At 44.3% G+C, this 17907-nt stretch overlaps 1 protein-coding gene and 1 pseudogene across 1 annotated transcript; both read right to left on the bottom strand.

Annotated features, from left to right (window-relative positions):
* Nucleotides 1–3295: 3295 nt before the first annotated feature.
* LOC103609494 (UDP-glucuronosyltransferase 1-6-like) lies at nt 3296–8217 on the bottom strand. Its single transcript, XM_008593807.1, has 3 exons — nt 8136–8217; nt 3456–4317; nt 3296–3409 (listed from the first exon to the last, which is right to left on the bottom strand). The coding sequence occupies exons 2-3, from the start codon at nt 4314–4316 to the stop codon at nt 3296–3298; spliced, it is 975 nt and encodes a 324-aa protein (XP_008592029.1). The 5' UTR covers nt 4317; nt 8136–8217.
* Nucleotides 8218–15669: 7452 nt separating this feature from the next.
* Nucleotides 15670–16546, bottom strand: LOC103609493 (annotated as a pseudogene).
* Nucleotides 16547–17907: the final 1361 nt, after the last annotated feature.

Here is a 17907-nt window from a genome sequence, read left to right as displayed (position 1 = left end):
AAAAGTGAGCCACATATTGTGTGATTCCATTTCTTTTTTTTTTTTTTTTTCCTTTTTGTCTTTTTTCATGTCCGGCAACGGATCGCAACCCTTGGTGTTGCCCCCGCGCCTCGCTCAGCCAGTGAGCGGGAACCGGTCTGTATGTGGGATCCGAACCCTCAGCGGGAGCGCCTCCGCGCTTTCCCAAGTGGCGCACTAGCGCAGTGCACCACCGGGCCGGCCCGTGTGATTCCATTTCTACAAAATATACAGAGTAGGCAAATCCACAGAGACAGAAAGATACATGGAGGCAGGGGTGGGGGCAAGAAGGAATGAGGAGTGATATAGGAATGAGTGCTGCAGCAGCTGTGGCCTTAGGCAATTCACTCAACTTCTAGAAGCCTAGGTTTACTCTACTGAGTGAGAGAGCTTCCTGTCTGAGGGTCCTCAATCCTATTATTCTAGCCTGAAGCAGCCCAGTCCAACTTGTGCTGCATTTACAGTTTTCAATGATCTCCTGTGAACTTCACCTTACCTGCCCCTGCCACACCCTCCTGTGTGCTGCCATTTCACAGAGGGAGAAATGAACACTCAGAAGTAAGCCAGCACGTGCCCCAGACACACAGCTGGGTTCAAATCCAAGCCTATACCTCCTACTCCTGTGTTCTTCCTCTACTAATATGATGGGGACACAGGAAAAATCCCTGGGGGACAGTAGAGGAGGCTTCCCAGCCCTAGCTCGGGCTGGACACAGAGCATGTGCTCATTCCCAGAGCCAGAGCTGTGGCTGTGACCTGGTTCCAAGGTGTGCACAGCTCTCATAGCAAGAGGAGAAGCCCATTCTTTCAAAGGTTTGAGCAATCTTTTGCATTCCAAGTGGAAGACAGTAGGATTTATCTCTGAATACTTTTGTTCTACGAAAAACAATCCAATAGCTTTTTTAATAATGAAATGTGAAGCTAAATTCTCTTATAAATTTGCGGTATTTGACACCCGACCTTCCCAACAGGAAAAGAGGTTAGCCATGGGACAGTGGGGACTGAACTAGCAGCAAGAAGGACAATGTAGAGAGTGTCCCGGTATCTGGCCTGGATTTGAGACCCTGTGGCAGAGAGGAAGGACCTCAAATGACAGGCTCTTTTCTCATGCAAGACTGTGTGAGATTCTGGGAGAAACTGAGGACCCCAGAGGCACACAGAAGGGTGCAGTGGCACCTGGGGGGACCTGGCAAAAGCAGAACTGTTGGGGACAGAAGACAAAATGCACAGGCGTGATGAGGAGATCCTGGCAGGGCTGGGATATGTGGTTCTAGAACATCTGCGGCTGCCTCATGGCCCAGCCTCTGTGGTTCTCAGTGCAGCCAGACAGCCAAGGGGCTTATCGTAGGACCAAGCTGGGCAGAAATGTGGGCAGCCTCTGAGGTGCCTCAGTCCCTCCTTGGGCAGAGGCAGCGGGTGAGGCTGCGATCAGAGTGAAACTGATGTGGGTGGAAGTGGAAGTGACATTGCTGGACTCTTCCCCCGTTGGTGTGGCTGGGAGCCCAGAGGTCGCCCTGAGAAAGGACACTTTCCTCAGCTGCACATCGGAAACTTCTGCCGGGGATGTCCACCAAGCTATGGTTTTCAAAAGGCTTTGCACGTTTTTGATGGAAATACATCAGTTTGTGTTTTACAGATGAGCCAAAAGTTACTTACAAAAAATTCTTGCTAATTTGATAGGAAAAATTGAATTTCTTTGCTTCTTAATCAGAATTTGTGAGTAATCTGAGGAATCTATAATGCTTGGAATATATCTGAAGTTAAATGTGTTTTCCAAGTTTTACTGGCCATTTGTGTTTTGTTTACTTCATGTATTGCCTGATTTTCATATTTGCCTAGTGAGCAGTGTAGTTTTTTAAGTGGTAAATTGGGGCTTTATGTTTTATGATCTATGATTTATCTGTTTTTACAAAAGCAATTTATTCATTTGAAGACATAACAAAAAATTATCCATTTTAACGTGAACAATTCTGTGGCATTAAGTACATTCACAGTGTCGTGAAACCACCACCTGTGTCTGTTTACAAAACAATGCCATCCCTCGAAAGTGCAAGTTTTTTCCTAAAGCTGAAATGATCTGATTATTTGACAAAACAAACTTGATTCTGCTCACTTTACTTTAATTCCTAATACTTAGAAACACAAGTTGGTAATCACATATTGTAATACAGAATGTTCTCTATGGTGACATGTTAGGATACCAGCTGAGATACAGATGAAGGCACATGCCAGATCCAGGTTCACAGATCCAAAAAAATGCACTGACTTCAGTCTGGCTTTTAAATACAACCAAATACAACTCTTTTTGCAAAAATTGGATGGTTGCTGTTAAATATGATACCTTATCCTTCTCATGCCAATTGTTTCTTTATAAGAATAAATAACATTTAGTAAACAATAATAAATTATGATATAAATCAATCAGTACCCTTTGTTTCTAAAGATCTTAATTAAGTTATCCTGACACTGCTGGAAGTGTCTATTTCCTGCCCAGGCTCCTGGAGCCAGTCCAATTATGCTCCACCTCTCCCTCCCCCGGCCCATTCGCTGTGTCACTGGAACTGGTGCCACCTGTCCCACCTGTTCACAGAGAAATTAGCAGAGATCACACAGGGTGGGAAGGGTCTTTGGGACCTGTTTAAGGCTTTCTCTCTAATGAAAAATGCATGGAAAAAGAAATTGTTGACATGAAAGACAGACGGAGTGGTCTGAAGCCTTTCAATGGTGTAAATATTTAAATTATGCTTTATAAACTCACAGATTCTTATTTTCAGAGTAACTCTGGCCCTACTCCCCATATGTCAGGAGGACACAAACAGACACTTGCCTTAGCTCAGAGGTCACCGCACGTCTTCTGTGAAGACCAGGTAGGAATGTGCAGGATTTCAGGACCAAATACATCTCTGTCACATATTCTGTGTTGTCATTGTTGTACCTTTTAACATCTCTTAAAACAATAGATACCACTCTCAGCTCTGGGCCATGTAAAAACAGGCCGCGAGGCAGACTGGCCACCAGCTGTACTGTGCTGACCCCAGGCTGGGGCCCAGGGACACAGTGTGAGACAGAGCTGGGAGAATGAGTTTCTACCTGGGGCTGTCCCAGTGATCAGGCTTCACCTCTCTTTGGACAGGAACCTCTCTAAGCTCGTTCAATGATTGTGTGGCTGTCCACAGCTTACCTAGTTAAACATATGTCTTGCTGCAGCTGAGCATGAGCCCTGTCCTCATTCACATGACTCTTATCACCTTATCACTCTGGTCTCCGGCATGTCCCTGCTACCCTGAGCCCAGCTCCCTTCCTGCCACCATTGCTCCAGACAAATCTCCCAAGTGACACTCGGCACAAGGAACCAAATGAGTGAGAGAAGACAGAGTCTCTAAAAACAATGTCTGCAAACAAAGAAACAGGGCAATGAAAAAAAATAACTTCACCAACCTGAGACAGGTCTCTGGTTTTCTTGCAGTTGATCCCTCCAATGAAGACCATGTTGGGCATCACCGGCCTGGGATACTCAAACACAAAGTCGTATCTCAACAGCCACACGGAGACATTCTGATATAAGGTGGATACATGAACATCTCTCTTGAGGACATCCAAGGCCAGGTCTTTGTACTTTGAATACAGACAATGAAACAGATAGTTCTGCAACAAATCAGCCAGGAAGTTGGCCACCCGTTGGGGGAAAGTCATGTGGTCTGTGAATGCTGTGTAGAACCTGGGAACATAGGACACGGGGTTTGGGCTTCTGGTGAATGCGTACTCCAGGGAGCACGGGAAGCCCCTGAAGAGGTACACAGAGGGCAGGCCCAGGTATTCCGCCAGGATCACTCCACAGGGTAAGGCCGGGTCTGTGAAAAGAGCATCGAACTTGCTCTCCTTGAGGAAATTCAGGGTGGCACGGTCCTTCAGGAGGCTCTGGCAGTTGATGAAATACATGTCAATTACAATCATATTATTCCTATACTCTGTCTGAGCAGCAGTCAGGAATGATCTCTCAGCAAAGTGATTGTTTCCAAAGGAGCGGTAGCGGTATTCCATTTCTTCTTGGTCATAAGGCACAGGATAGATTTTTCTTGTGTAGTATTTGGATTCTCTTAAAAGCAGATTGACTTCTGACACCAGCAACACAATTTCATGTCCCCTGTCACTGAGGGCCTCAACTATGTCATTCATACTAAGCCAGTGGCTTCCATCCTGAGGTGCCACCAGCAGCTTGTCACCTGCAACTGAGCCCCAAAAGGCTAAGAAGAAAACCCCTGCAGAAACTCTCTGCAATGAACCAAGAAGGCACGCCATCCTGGAGGGAGTTAAAGTAACAACAATAATAAATAGATTAGATGCCCTAAACCACAGGGATCCTAGATCTGCTCCCTAAACCAACCTTGCTTGTCACACACCCTGCTACTTCTCCCTTGCTCAGAATCCTGCCCTTTGATATTACAGAACTTCAATTAATATTTAACTATTTTTAACCACATAGCTAACTTGGACCAATTAGGCCTCTTGTCCACTTTCACCTGAGGTTCTAGGTTTATTTTTCTCTTTTTCACCACCAAGCTGCCTGTGCCTCTCTGAAGACTCAGAGCACCAGTGTGAGGACAACCTGGAGGGACCTGTGCCCACAGCCCTCTGATCTGAACTCTCTGGGCTCCTCTTCCTCCTTGCTGATGTCCATGGATGAAAAGCTGTCACTGCTTTTCCACTTTTTTGTCAACTTTTCTAACAACAGAAAGGAAGCATTAACTTAACACATGACAAATCCAAGATTCAAAACAACACAATAGAGCCATCCACTCCATGGCTGGACTAATAGGTGCGCTGCAGAAGGCTGAGTGAGTGCGCACAGGAGTTGAGATAACTTCTCACCTCCACTGTTATTGGGGGTTTTCTCTCACATTCAGCCAAATCTAGTACTAATAGATACATGCTATAACACCAGAATTTCCCCTTCCAATGTGACTATGAGGGTGAGTTCTGGAGTCACCCTGCCCCTTCTTAGCTGGGTGAACCCTCTGCTCTACACCTCTATTGCTGTCTAATTTAAATGGGAGTTGCATCAGTACCTCCGCCAGAGTTGATGCAAAAATTAGCCACATTATTACTCATGAGTGCCAGGACAGTTCCCTCACTGGGACCCTCTATCTCTCATCAGGCGGCTGGGTTCTATGTTATGAACTGAGAACCATTTCTGGCGAACAAAAAGTAGTGCCTGAAAAACGTCAACATGTGAAAGCTCCAGACCTGCCCTGAATGAGAGAAGTACAGGAAGAGGAAAAGATGTAAAAAGAGAAGTGGGAAAAATAAAATAGGAAAGAAAATGTAGAAACACAAACAGTGGGAAGGCATCAGGGTGACAGGGCATTTGGATGTTAGCAACTGGCCCAGCCAGAGGTTGAAACAAAGAAAAGGTGTCCCTAGCAGCAGCAACCCTGACTCCTAAAGAGCACTTTCTGCCTTGCAAAGCAATGGCCCAATGTCTTCGATTCCAAGGCTGCCCCCACAAAGTACCACAGACCAGGTGTCCTAAATTTCAGCTCTTGAGCCCAGAAGTCTGACACCAACATGTCAGCAGAGGTGATTCCCTCTGAGGGTGTGAGGGAGAATCTGCTACAGGCCTTTGCCTTAGCGTCTGGTGCCAACATCTGCCGTCACCCAAATCTCTGCCATCATCTCCACACACCATTCTCACTCTGTGTGTGTCTCTGTGTCCAAATATCCCCTTGTTATGAGGACACCAATGCTATTGAATTAGGACTCGACTTAAAGACCTCATCCTGACTGGTTACATCGACAGTGATACTATGTCCACATCAGGTCACATTCTGACATATTGGGTGTCAGGACTTCAACATATCTTTTTGAGGGACATAACTCAATCCATTCCACACATCCTACATCTGAGACAATACACACCCCAGAATGCAGGTTCTGCCGTCCTTCCACAGGTGGGAAGCTGAGGCCTGCAGCCTATGGGAAGGACATTTTTTGTAACTCCTGCAGCTTCAAAATGAAGCATAAAATTGGCTACTTCTAGATGAACTCTTCTTAAACTTTTGGTCTCAGGACTCCTTTGCACTCTTCACAATGACTGAAAACGCACAAAAGCTCTTCTTTATCTGGGTACAGCTACCCAAATGAGCTATTTTTCAAATTGAAACTGACATAGTTTAAAAATACATACTTCTTAACATATCTAATATAAAAATAAATCAATTATAAGTTAACGTATATTAAATTTTTGTAACAAGTAACTATATTTTCCAAAATAAATAAAAATTAGTCAGAAGAATGTCATTTTTCACATTTTTACAAGTCCCTTCAATGTCTGGCTTCCTGGGTGAGAGCCAGACTCCCCTACCTGCTTCTTCCTTCAACCGGTTGCAATATCACACAGCATGTGGCCTCTGGAAACTCTGCTCTACCCTCATGTGAAGGTAAGAGTGGAAAAAGCAAATAATGTCTCAGCACTATTATGAAAATAGTTGGACCTCACACAAAGCCCTAAAACTGTCTCAGGGCCTCCCAAGGGTTCCTGGACACATTTCGAGAACATCTGCTCTATGTTAGGGGTTGGGAAACATTTTCTGTAAAGGACCAAACAGGAAATAATTCAGAATAAGTAGGCCATTTGATCCCCTTGGTAATGACAACTCTACCATTGTAGCAGGAAAGCAGCCACAGACAATGCTGAACAAATGGGCATGTGTGTGCCAATTAAACTTTACTATAAAATCAGGCAGCACGGTAGATTTGGCCCCACTGTTATAGTTTCCCAATTGCTGCTCTAGATGATAATAAAAACCAAGACGTCAACTCTACCCCAGATGCCCATGTGCCTTGGTCCCTTCCTTTGTTCCAAGTCTGGTCAGTGTCGTCTAAAAGAGACCTTCCCTGATAACCCAATATCAAATAGCTCAGCCCACAGCTCTGAAACCCATTCCAGCCTTATTCATCACCATCTAACCCATTCTTTGTTTATTATGTGTCTTCCCCAAGGAGCGACAGCACCCTGAGGGCAGGGACAATGTGGTCTTGTTCCCAGCAGCCCCCTGTGTCTAGAAGAATGCCTGGCATTTAGTACATTCTAAACAAATGTATTCTGAATGAAGGAAGTAGCTTTTGCTTGGCCTATCCATTTCACTCACACACTGCATCTTCATTTTCCTTTCAAATGGTGGGATTCACTGGTGAAATAGGGACATTAAAAGAACCATGTGTTCCTTTTTGCAAAGAAGTACATCACTGACTCCATTAACATCTGTATAAAAATATACTCTCACTTCACACAGAACAACACTTCTGTGACCACGTGTGTGCGGATTTTCTCCCTCACTGACCAATTCTCCAGAACCCGCTGGGTTCAATCCAATTCTGACGCTAACCAGGGTTAGTGCAAACCCCAAAGTTTAAAGCCTCCCTCCCACAGACTGTCCACACTTCAGACACCGATCACAAGTACTAGGTACCCAGGTTACACACACTTCTGTCTGACTTCGCTACAAATGAGAGGTTCCCACACACCCCTTCTCCGGTTCCATTCGCTAAAACAGCTCACAGAACCCAGGAAAACCGTTTACTCACTGGGTTACAGGTTTATGACACAGGATGTCACAAAGGCTACAGTCTCACAGCCAGATGAAGAAGCACAAAGGGCGAGAAGAGCACAGAGAGGCGCGGAGCTCCCACACCCTCTCCAGGCGGGCCACCCTCCACCCCCTCAGCAAACACCAGAGCCCTCCAAGCCCTGTGCTCTTCAGCTTTTCTGTGGCCTTCATTGTGCAATAGGCGTGACAGATTAAATCATTAGCCTTTAAGTGACCAACTCAACCTGCACCCCGTCTCCTCCCCTCCCTCTAATCACAAGGTTGCTTCCCCTGGCAACCAGCCCCCATCCTTAGGGACTTTCCAGGTTATTCCATTAATATAAACTCAGGGGTGGTTGAGAGGCGATTCTTACGAAAAACAAAAGAAAAACAAAAGAGGCTCCATTCACCCTTCTTTCCTCCATCACGCAGGGAGTTACAAGGCTTTTAGGAGCTCTGACCAAGAAATGCATACAAAGACCATATTTCTTTTCATGTATCACGATATCACAATATGTAATATGTTACTTGCCTTCAGGACAATCAGATTTCACAAGTGTAAGTCTCGCCAGCACACACTGAGAGCCTTGGAGTAGGAGTCAGAAGGCCTGGCGTCTGCTTCCAGCCCGGCCACCCACCACCCTGGGGACCGCCCCTGCTCCTGAGCTTCAGGTTTCTCAGCTGACGCCCAGGGAGGGAGGGTCCTGTTTGCCCTGCCTGCTGGCCACACTGCTGAGGGAGGTCCCAGAGGAGGATGGGTGTGGAGACTAAGCTGTCCCAGTGAGAGGAAGTTCCGAGAATCACAAGAACAGGCTTGCCCAGAGTGTGTCACGCGCACCAGAACCCGCTCACGTGAGGCCTGCCAGCCCACGCCTCTGGCACTGCACACAAGCTGGAGCCCGAGAAAGGAGCAGCCTGAGGAAGGGGACTGAAGGGGCCATTCCAAGCACAGGGCTGGCCCCAGGAACACAGCAAGGCTGCAGTTCACTGCTCGAGGCACACAAAGACTCGATCTGATGCATGACAGCGGGTTTCAGGTTCCTGGTCAAACCCTGAAGGCAGAACCTTTCAGGGGACCGAGCGAAGTCCGCAACGCAGCGACCACGCTCTCAGTGAGAGACAAGGAAGGGGATGGCAGAGGGAGCAGGCGAACAACAGGACTTCCTGTGAGACGGAAACACACGCCCGCGCGTGAGCAGGCAGCCTGGAAACGAGCACGCCCACGGGCTCCTGACGCGACGGTCTCTATGCCGGTCTGGGACAACGGGGTTTCTCTAGCCTAACTAAGGGGAGGAACAGTGGACATTAAGGCCTAATAGGCCCAAGTGACGTTGCATCAGCTTCCCGACCATGCGCCCCCGAGCTTCCGAAGTTTCCGGTCTTGCGCAGTGGAGTCACTTCCGGTTAGCTTTAGCCTGTCTGGTCTGACGTCATGGCTGGAAGGTCCTCTGCGCTTCTGTTCCTCCTGGTGCGCAGGTGCGGACGTGTTTGCAAATGGCGAAGTTGCGGGTGATTGATAGGGTGGTTAAGCTGTCGTCCACGCGGTATAGGTTCAGTAACTGCCAGCCAAGGAGAGAGACAGTGTACATCGACTGTGAACATTTATGAGCAGCCTCCCTGGGGCGTGTTCCTATTCTGTCCATCCTCAATCCAAACTAGAAGCAGCTTCGCAGGACTGGGAAAGGAGCCAGATGGGTTTTCAACCAACAATGATCAGAGTCAGGGCAGTGACAGGGTCTTGTTTGGGTCCAGCTAGACAGCAATAAGACCCCACTGGACAAAGAAAAGCACAGTGTGGTCCTCCCTTCTGAGGCCAGCAGAAGCTAGGCAGGGTTCCTTCCGGAACAGTCCATCTGGAGAAGAATGGCTTAAGCAAGCATGTAGAGATAGAACCATGAGCTGCTACAAACCTCAGGTCTTCTAGATGCCTGCCGTGTTGATGACCTTGCTCTGAGCCCTTCGTAGTAGATCCTTGCTCTGAACATCATGTGGCTCATCTGTGGGTCCTGTTCTCATCCCAGCAGGCCCACAGGGACATGGGGTGGAGACAGGAGATGAGGGAAACGAACTAACACCACTACACATAACATAACAGAATGATGCCTCCCAGAGGAAGAAGGTGTCAGCAAACATTTACTTTCTCCCTGTGAGTTTGACTATACTGTTCTGAGAATGATCAGCGCGCGCGCGTGTGTGTGTGTGTGTGTGTGTGTGTGTCTCCGTCGGACACTAGGAAGAGGACTCTGGCAAGTCTGGCAGTCACCATGATGGTCCCTAAAGGGCAGCTCTCCTGGAGCTCAGGCCTGCCCTCAGTTGTGCTGTGGGACTCGGTGTGTCCTCAGGAGTCACCGTTCACCTGAGGGTCCAGGCAAAGACCACGTTTTCTCAGGGATTATAGCAGACCGAATGACTCAGGCTTGGGACAGACACCAGGGGGTGAAGGAGGGAGATCCTGGGACGAAACCAATCTCTGCGGGTAAGAAGTAGATTTCCGAAATAGTGTGTGGAGCACGCATGGCATTTTGAGCAGAGGGTAGACCTACAGTGGGCAATGGCTGTGTGGAAAGTTGACCCTGTGGAGGGGCTGACTTCTTGGGTGCTCACTATTCCAGAACCTTCAGTGACCCACAACCCACAAGTAGCAGGGTTAGGACCTATGAGACTTCAAAAGACCTGCAAAATGTTTGATACGTCAAATGGAACTTGCTGGATCAAGCAAACTAATATGTAGAGTTCAAATTAATAAATATTTTCTTAAATAGCTATAAAAATTTATCTCCATGTCAATTAATCCATGACGTTCAGCTCATCAAGTTACATGAACAGCATGTTTGATGTGGGATATACGGGCCATGTAATCCATTTGATGGGCTGTGCGGTGGGGGCTGCAGAAGTCAGTGTCCTCTGACACAGGGCAGGTCCAAAATGGTCCTGAATCACTCACAGTTGGGACAGGGTAGTGCAGGAAGGTATGGCTTGCCCTGCCAGACATCCGCAGTGGCCTGTATCTCTGACTTCCCATGGGGGCTTGTAGTGATGTGAGTGGTGATCCCAAGAGCCCAGGGTAGTGGGGAGGGACACTGGGCACTAACTAATCCATGACAGAGAGACTTCTCAGAAAGGAAATAAACTAGGACTTCCACACACCCATGTCAATAGAGTAAAGAGATCCTGTGACACGGGGGGAAGGGGAAGAACATGCAGGTTCCAAACATGAAGGAATTCATGACATTTGTCTTCAAGCTGCCCCTGCCACCTGCTCTGCTTGACACTCTGCTCCCCCAGCTACTCCTCACCCTGCAAGGCCCCTTTATCACTTTCCTTCCCACCCTTTACTTTTCTTCCAAAGTGTATCTCAGAGCTTGTAACTGATCAAGGTCTGCCCTCCATTACACAGGCAGCTTCCGGCAGGCAAAGCCATGTCTACTGATTATGACCATGACCCCAGCACCAAGCAGGCACACAGAGCCTCTCAGCAGATGTTTGAGTAATGAAATAAGAGCCCACTGCACATCGTTCTGGAACACCAACAACCCCACCCACATCTACTGATGGATTAGAGACCACGTGATGTAAGTTTAACCCAACCCTGGGCAAATTTCACTGCATATGACATTCCCAAAAGGCCACTGGGAAGACCAAGATGTTTCCTGTCTCCACTGGGATATAGTCAACTGTAGAGGTTGGGCACACGGGCTCTAAAACCAGAACGTCTTGGTTATGCACATGGTTATGTACATGAATGTTCATAGCAATGTTATGCATCATAGCCAAAATGTTGAAATGGCCCCAGTGTCCATCAGCTGATGAATGGATAAACAAAAGTGGTAAATCTCTACAAGAGAATATCATTCAACCATAAAAAGGAATGAAGTAGTGATTCATGCTATAAACTGAGCGAACCACGAAACTAAGTTGTATCGACCATAATTGACTTGTATAGTCTAAACCTGAATTCTTTCTAGCCAGACCTAGTAATCAGATCTCCTGGAACTCACCAAAAAATGAAAAAGAGAGTGATTTCTTTTTCTCATTACAAATATTCTAACATTTTCCCAAACGATTATCTGCCATTGTTGTTGACATATTTCATTACATCCCTCAATATACTTTCCCTAGATAGATGCAAGGAGATTTTTTTATAGGTAGCTATCAAGAAAGTCCCCTATGTAGGACCTGAGACACTGCACACAAACACATGCTCTACCATCAAGCAATGTCTTTTTCTCATAAGATGGATGAGATTCAGACTATGAATCCTATTTCCCAGCAAGGTAAAACAAATGGTATGCTATTCCAAGAGACAGCCTGATCATCTGCAATAATGAAGGAGAAACATACAGTGTTCATTGGTATTTCAATAAAAATTTACTTTTGTAGTTGTGCTGTGTCCAAGCCTCTATTGCTCTATGTCATACATACATACGTGTGTGTGTGTGTGTGTGTGTGTGTGTGTGTGTGTGTGTGTGTGTGTGTGTGTGTGTGTGTGTGTGTGTGTGTGTGTGTGTGTGTGTGTGTGTGTGTGTGTGTGTGTGTGTGTGTGTGTGTGTGTGTGTGTGTGTGTGTGTGTGTGTGTGTGTGTGTGTGTGTGTGTGTGTGTGTGTGTGTGTGTGTGTGTGTGTGTGTGTGTGTGTGTGTGTGTGTGTGTGTGTGTGTGTGTGTGTATGTGTTGGGATTTTCTTGGTGGCCAGCCAGTACAGAGATCTGAACCCTTGACCTTCGTGTTGTAAAACCGTGCTCCAACTAACTGAGCTTACTGGCCAGCCTTATATACATAAATATATAATTTTTCACATTTATAAAAACCACTCATGCATATATATCCTTGACTAGAGATATGAGCATAAAAGTATTTTATATATGTATATAATCAAACATACATAAAGCTATATATAATTCAATATGTTTCCAACTTTATAGATATCTCTACAAGACAGATGATATAAAATCATATATAGCTTTCTACTTCTCTGGGTAACCCACTAATCCACACTGAATTCAGTGTCAGTTCAAGAAGTGGCAGGGCCCTCCCCCGCTGTGTAGAGGGCAAGGGTGCAGATGATGCCTGGATGGTACTTGGCTCTGTACTGGTACAACATAAAGGGGAGAGAAATCCTTTGACCAGGCTCAGTCTCCTAGAGTCCTGCAACTTGCATCTCCTTGCCTGGTCTTGCCAACAGCAGAATTCCATGCCTAATTTTGATTCACCTAAACCTGTAGTCTGTGTGTTTTTGACAAAGAACATTATCCCACTTTCCTATCAGATGCTGAAAAGTCATTCTTTCACCAAACATTTGCCAATATGTGAGAGAATATGATTCTGTTACTGTCTTAATACGTTTAGTGCTAATATAACAGAATACCACAGATTGAGTAAGTTATAAACAGTAGAATATTATTTGTCTCATGGTTCTGGAGGTTGAAAGGTCCAAGATCAAGGGCCCACATCTGGCAAGGGTCTTCTCGTGCATCAAACCATGGCGAAAATTGGAAGGGCAAGAGACTACATGCAAAAGAGAGCAAGAAGGGGCCAAACTCACTCTTATAATAAGCCCACTCTTGTGCTAATAAACCCACTCCAGTGCTAACAACATTAATCCATTCATGAGGGCATAGCCCTCAAGACCTCATCACTCTTATTAGGCCCCAACTCCCAACACTGCTGCATTGGACATTATGTTTCTAGCACATGAACTTTGGGGAACACATTTAAACCATATTAGTTGCAAACTCTACTGAATCTTGTAAGAAGCCAAAACAATAAATTATAATGCATAGTCTGTTTCTAATAAAATAATACAGTGAGATAAGTTATCAGGTGTTTCACCTGAATTTACTGACTATACATTTGCCCAAGAATCTCAACTTGTCTTTCTCAAGACTTTTTCAATAGCAAGTGACTGAATCCCAAATAAACTGGCTACACTAACAATGTTATTCAACGATATTTTGGAGGTATATTCTCCAATAAAGCAAAATGAATGACATAAATATAGAACCAAGGAATCATTTGCAGATGATATTGTGTACTTAAAAAATCTTATAAACTAATGAGAGTAATTAGTGGTATGCCTAGATTTAAGATAAATATGCAAAAACTAGTTTCCTTTAGCTAATTTACTTCAATTTAATTTTAAGGTATTTTAATTACCAATAACAATTTCAAAAAAGAAATAGACAAATTGCCCTATGCACAATAGTTTCAAATATGATAACATGCCTAGGAAATATTTTAGTAGCAAAGAAAAATGCTTATATAAAGTGCAAAATTTTATTGATGGACATAAAACAAGATATGAATAAATTCAAAGGTATACATATTCCTGAATAGGAAGAACTAATAGAAAAACCGTGTCAATATTTAAAGAATTATTTTAAAATTTTTGATGGAACATAAACAGAGTCCTAATGGTTAGTTTTTATTTTTTGGAACTAGACAAAAAACAAATTTAATTTTATCAAAGATGGTAAGTTATAAGAATCACCAAGAAAATTTGGCAAAACAGAATAGTGACTCTGAGGTTGGCCCTACCAGTCAATCAAACTTACTACAAAGCTAGTATAATCAAACTATGGTACAGGTGCATGACAGATAACTCAGTGAGGAAAAACAGAGAAATAATAAGCAAATGCAAATAAATATAAAAAATTAAAATGTGATGAAGATGCATTTCAGCTCAATAAATTAAGAAAGGATTTTGTATTACATTACATGATGTTGGGACAGTGAAGTATCCATTGAGAAAAAATAAACTTAGATTCTTACACTGCATATATTAAAGTTCTCATTGTAAAAAAAAATGCTATCAACATGAAAAGAATTTAAAATGTTAAAACATAATATGGAGAAAATGTTTACATACTTCAGGCTTGGGAAGACCTAAAGAAGTCAAAATTCAGGAAACATTAAAGAAAATTTGATTACCCAAAACTGAAAATCCTGTATGACAAGAGATAAAGAACAGCCTAGGAAGAAACATTTGCAGCACATGTGAAAAGCTATTAGTATTCCTAGTACTCAAGAGGATTGTAGCAATTAGGTATAAAAAGACAAATAGCCCTATTAAAAAATGGTCAAAGAATGTGAATATATAATTCACAAGAGAAAATGCAAATGACCTAAAATACACATATTAATACATTGGCCATTTGTACTTCCTCTCTTGTGAATTACATCTTCTCATATTTTCATAGACAGAAAATAGAAACTAAAACTTGAAGCAACACCACCAGAATTTTCGGCCCAGAAAAAAAAACTTCAAAGTTTGACAACATATGGAGCTGGGTAGGTTATGGAAAAACCTACTCACATATACTGAGGACCAAAGTGTGAGGGTGTGAAACAAGTTAACAGTGATTTGTCAAATTTATTAAAAGGCAATATGTGCACATCATTTAACCCAGCAACCCTATTCCGAGGACTGTAGCCTATGGAGATAACAGCAAGAATATGGAAATATATGAACATAAAGAAAGTATCTAATAATGTTAGTATACTCTTGTTCATAAAAGCAAAAAGTAGAAAAAGCCTAAATATCTATCAATACTGGTTGGCTGAAAAAACAATGTGCATTAAAAGTAAAGACTTCTGCAATTATTAAAAGAACATGTCAAATCTTTTGTATATTGGCCTATAAAGATGTCTCAGATTTATTGGCAAGTAGAAATATGTCCTGCCCGATACTAGAGTTTGTTTTAATAAAATAGGTGTGAGAAGTTACAATAGACCAAGAAATTTTTCAGAAAATAGGGAAATGCTAAGAGCATTTCCTGCAAAATTAGCACAGGACTAGCAAAAAGGAAAGTTTCATTGCTTAATGTATTTTCCACTTCTTTTCCAAAAACAGTACTAAAAAATGCAGCCTGCAGATGTCATATGGTTACATCAATTCTATACACATATATATCAACGACTTCAGCTCTAGAAAATGTGTTAACCCGCAACTAAACACATTGGCACTAAATAACTCATTAAAGCAGAAAGAATTCCAAATGTGACACCTATAAATAACAGATCACACTTCAGTAAGGAATCTTTTTGTTCAGTGTCCAGGCCAGATTATTCTTCATGTGCTAAAGGAGAGATAACTCAGCTGAGGCAGTGGCTTGCACAGATTGCAGTTGATGCCACCGACAAAGAACATGTTGAGCATAACAGGTCTGGGATATTCCCAAACAAAGTCAGTTCAAAACAACCAAATGGATGCGTGGTTGAAGACATCAGATGCTGTGACAGGTGTTTGGAGAATTTCAGAGGCAATATCTGAAGTGCTTTTGAACACAATGGGACGAAATAATTGCTCCTCCAGATGGAAAATGTGGTTCCATACTCTCTCCTTCAAGGTCATGTCATCTGAGCACCCTGAGAAACCTCTGGGAACATAAGAAAGAGCAGTGGGGCTCTGTGTACCTTCTTCAAGATAATGGCTAAGTATTCCCCTGGTGAAGACCACAGATGGGAGTCAAAAACACTTAACAACAATCAAGCCACACACATCAAATAGATCCAGGAGCACAGCATCAAAAGAACTGTCTTGTAAGTATTCTACTAATTTTCTGTCGTTAAACTCCTATGATGTGATAATAAGAAGTCTAAACCATTGCTGAAGAAAATCATGAAAGAGAAAATACACCTTAACCCTGAGTTTTCCAGTGAGTGTTGGCAAAAACCATGACCTTGTTGTTCTAATCCTCCAGAGTGTAAGAAACTGCGTAACTCTTTACTGTACGGTTCAATGATTTTCCCAGTTGCCAACTCACCCCTGGCATGACTACGACCACCTCGTGCCCTTTGTGCATGAGTTTCTCCACAACCGAACACACAGTAAACAAGTGGCTCCCATCCACAGGTACCACCAGCAGCTTCCCTGCCTCGGCCAGGCCACCTGTCAGCAGCAGACACACACACAGAGGAAGGGGGCCGGTCACAATTGCAGTCGCCATCACATACCTGCAGCGCAGAGCAATCCTGCTGCTTGGATCCTGAGCTTGTGTGATCCAGTAGGCTGAAGAAGGACAGACACAAAACCTGCCCCACGACAGGGTGTGTATTCCCACATTCTTAAAATTTTACATTCACTGCTAATGATTTCTCAGAAAAACAATAATAAATGAGCAGCATTTACTGAGATACCTACTTGGGTGGTTTCCAGATTAGAGTGGATTGGGACCCTGCCTTGGGGAGAGATCATGTACTGCAATGTGAGATTAGAGGCAGATTAATAAGCAATGATTTTGGACTTTGAGGACTCAGACAAATGAAAATGAAAGTAAATGTGAATAAAACTTGTATTTTTGGAATTTATCCCAGGCAAAATTGGGAGTTTATTTTCACGTTACCAAAGCTTCTTTGTCCAGATAGGGATTGGCATCTCAAGTTCGAGGAAAAGACTTCAAGGCTCTCAGCACTGACCTCTCCCCTGGCAATGGGGTTGTTGCTGACAAAGGTCTCTGCCATGTGCAGGCCTTGTCTCTTCCATTTCCACAAGGATTCTTCTTTCATTTCCGAACCCTCTGAATTGCTGAAATAAGATTGACAACTCCACCTACGCGGGCCAATCCAGGGTTTTATGACATGCAACTGTCATCTACAGTACTTTAAATAGCTTTACCTAGACACGGCACGTGCAGTGGGTAATCACCGGCCTGATGCTTGCCAAAGCACTCTGCACAGACGCCTCCCTCTCCTCTATGACTACACATTCTAAACACGGGTTCACACCTCTGCTGGGGCTCTCCCCGGTTGGCCTATGTCCTCTTCCTTCAACCTGGGTATATGTCCCCACACTCTCCTGAGCACTCCTTGAGATCAGGGGTTATGTCATCCTCATGTTTTCACCCTCCTTCCACAGTACCCATGCTATGCCTTACACACAGAAAGTACACAAGGAGTTCCAGGAAAAGACTTCAAGGCTCTCAGCACTGACCTCTCCCCTGGCAATGGGGTTGTTGCTGACAAAGGTCTCTGCCATGTGCAGGCCTTGTCTCTTCCATTTCCACAAGGATTCTTCTTTCATTTCCGAACCCTCTGAATTGCTGAAATAAGATTGACAACTCCACCTACGCGGGCCAATCCAGGGTTTTATGACATGCAACTGTCATCTACAGTACTTTAAATAGCTTTACCTAGACACGGCACGTGCAGTGGGTAATCACCGGCCTGATGCTTGCCAAAGCACTCTGCACAGACGCCTCCCTCTCCTCTATGACTACACATTCTAAACACGGGTTCACACCTCTGCTGGGGCTCTCCCCGGTTGGCCTATGTCCTCTTCCTTCAACCTGGGTATATGTCCCCACACTCT

Source organism: Galeopterus variegatus, unplaced genomic scaffold (genome assembly GCF_000696425.1).
Source record: "Galeopterus variegatus unplaced genomic scaffold, G_variegatus-3.0.2 Scaffold9683, whole genome shotgun sequence".
Lineage (NCBI taxonomy): Eukaryota > Metazoa > Chordata > Mammalia > Dermoptera > Cynocephalidae > Galeopterus > Galeopterus variegatus.
The sequence above is the reverse complement of the archived record's forward strand: the minus strand, read 5'-3'. Positions and strand labels throughout refer to the sequence as shown.

Coding starts and splice junctions, on each gene's coding strand:
- LOC103609494 (XM_008593807.1), bottom strand. CDS start 4,316: ATGGCGTGCCTTCTTGGTTCATTGCAGAGAGTTTCTGCAGGGGTTTTC. Junction 3,410..3,455: donor AAACCAGAGACCTGTCTCAG/GTTGGTGAAGTT, acceptor CTTTGTTTGCAG/ACATTGTTTTTAGAGACTCT.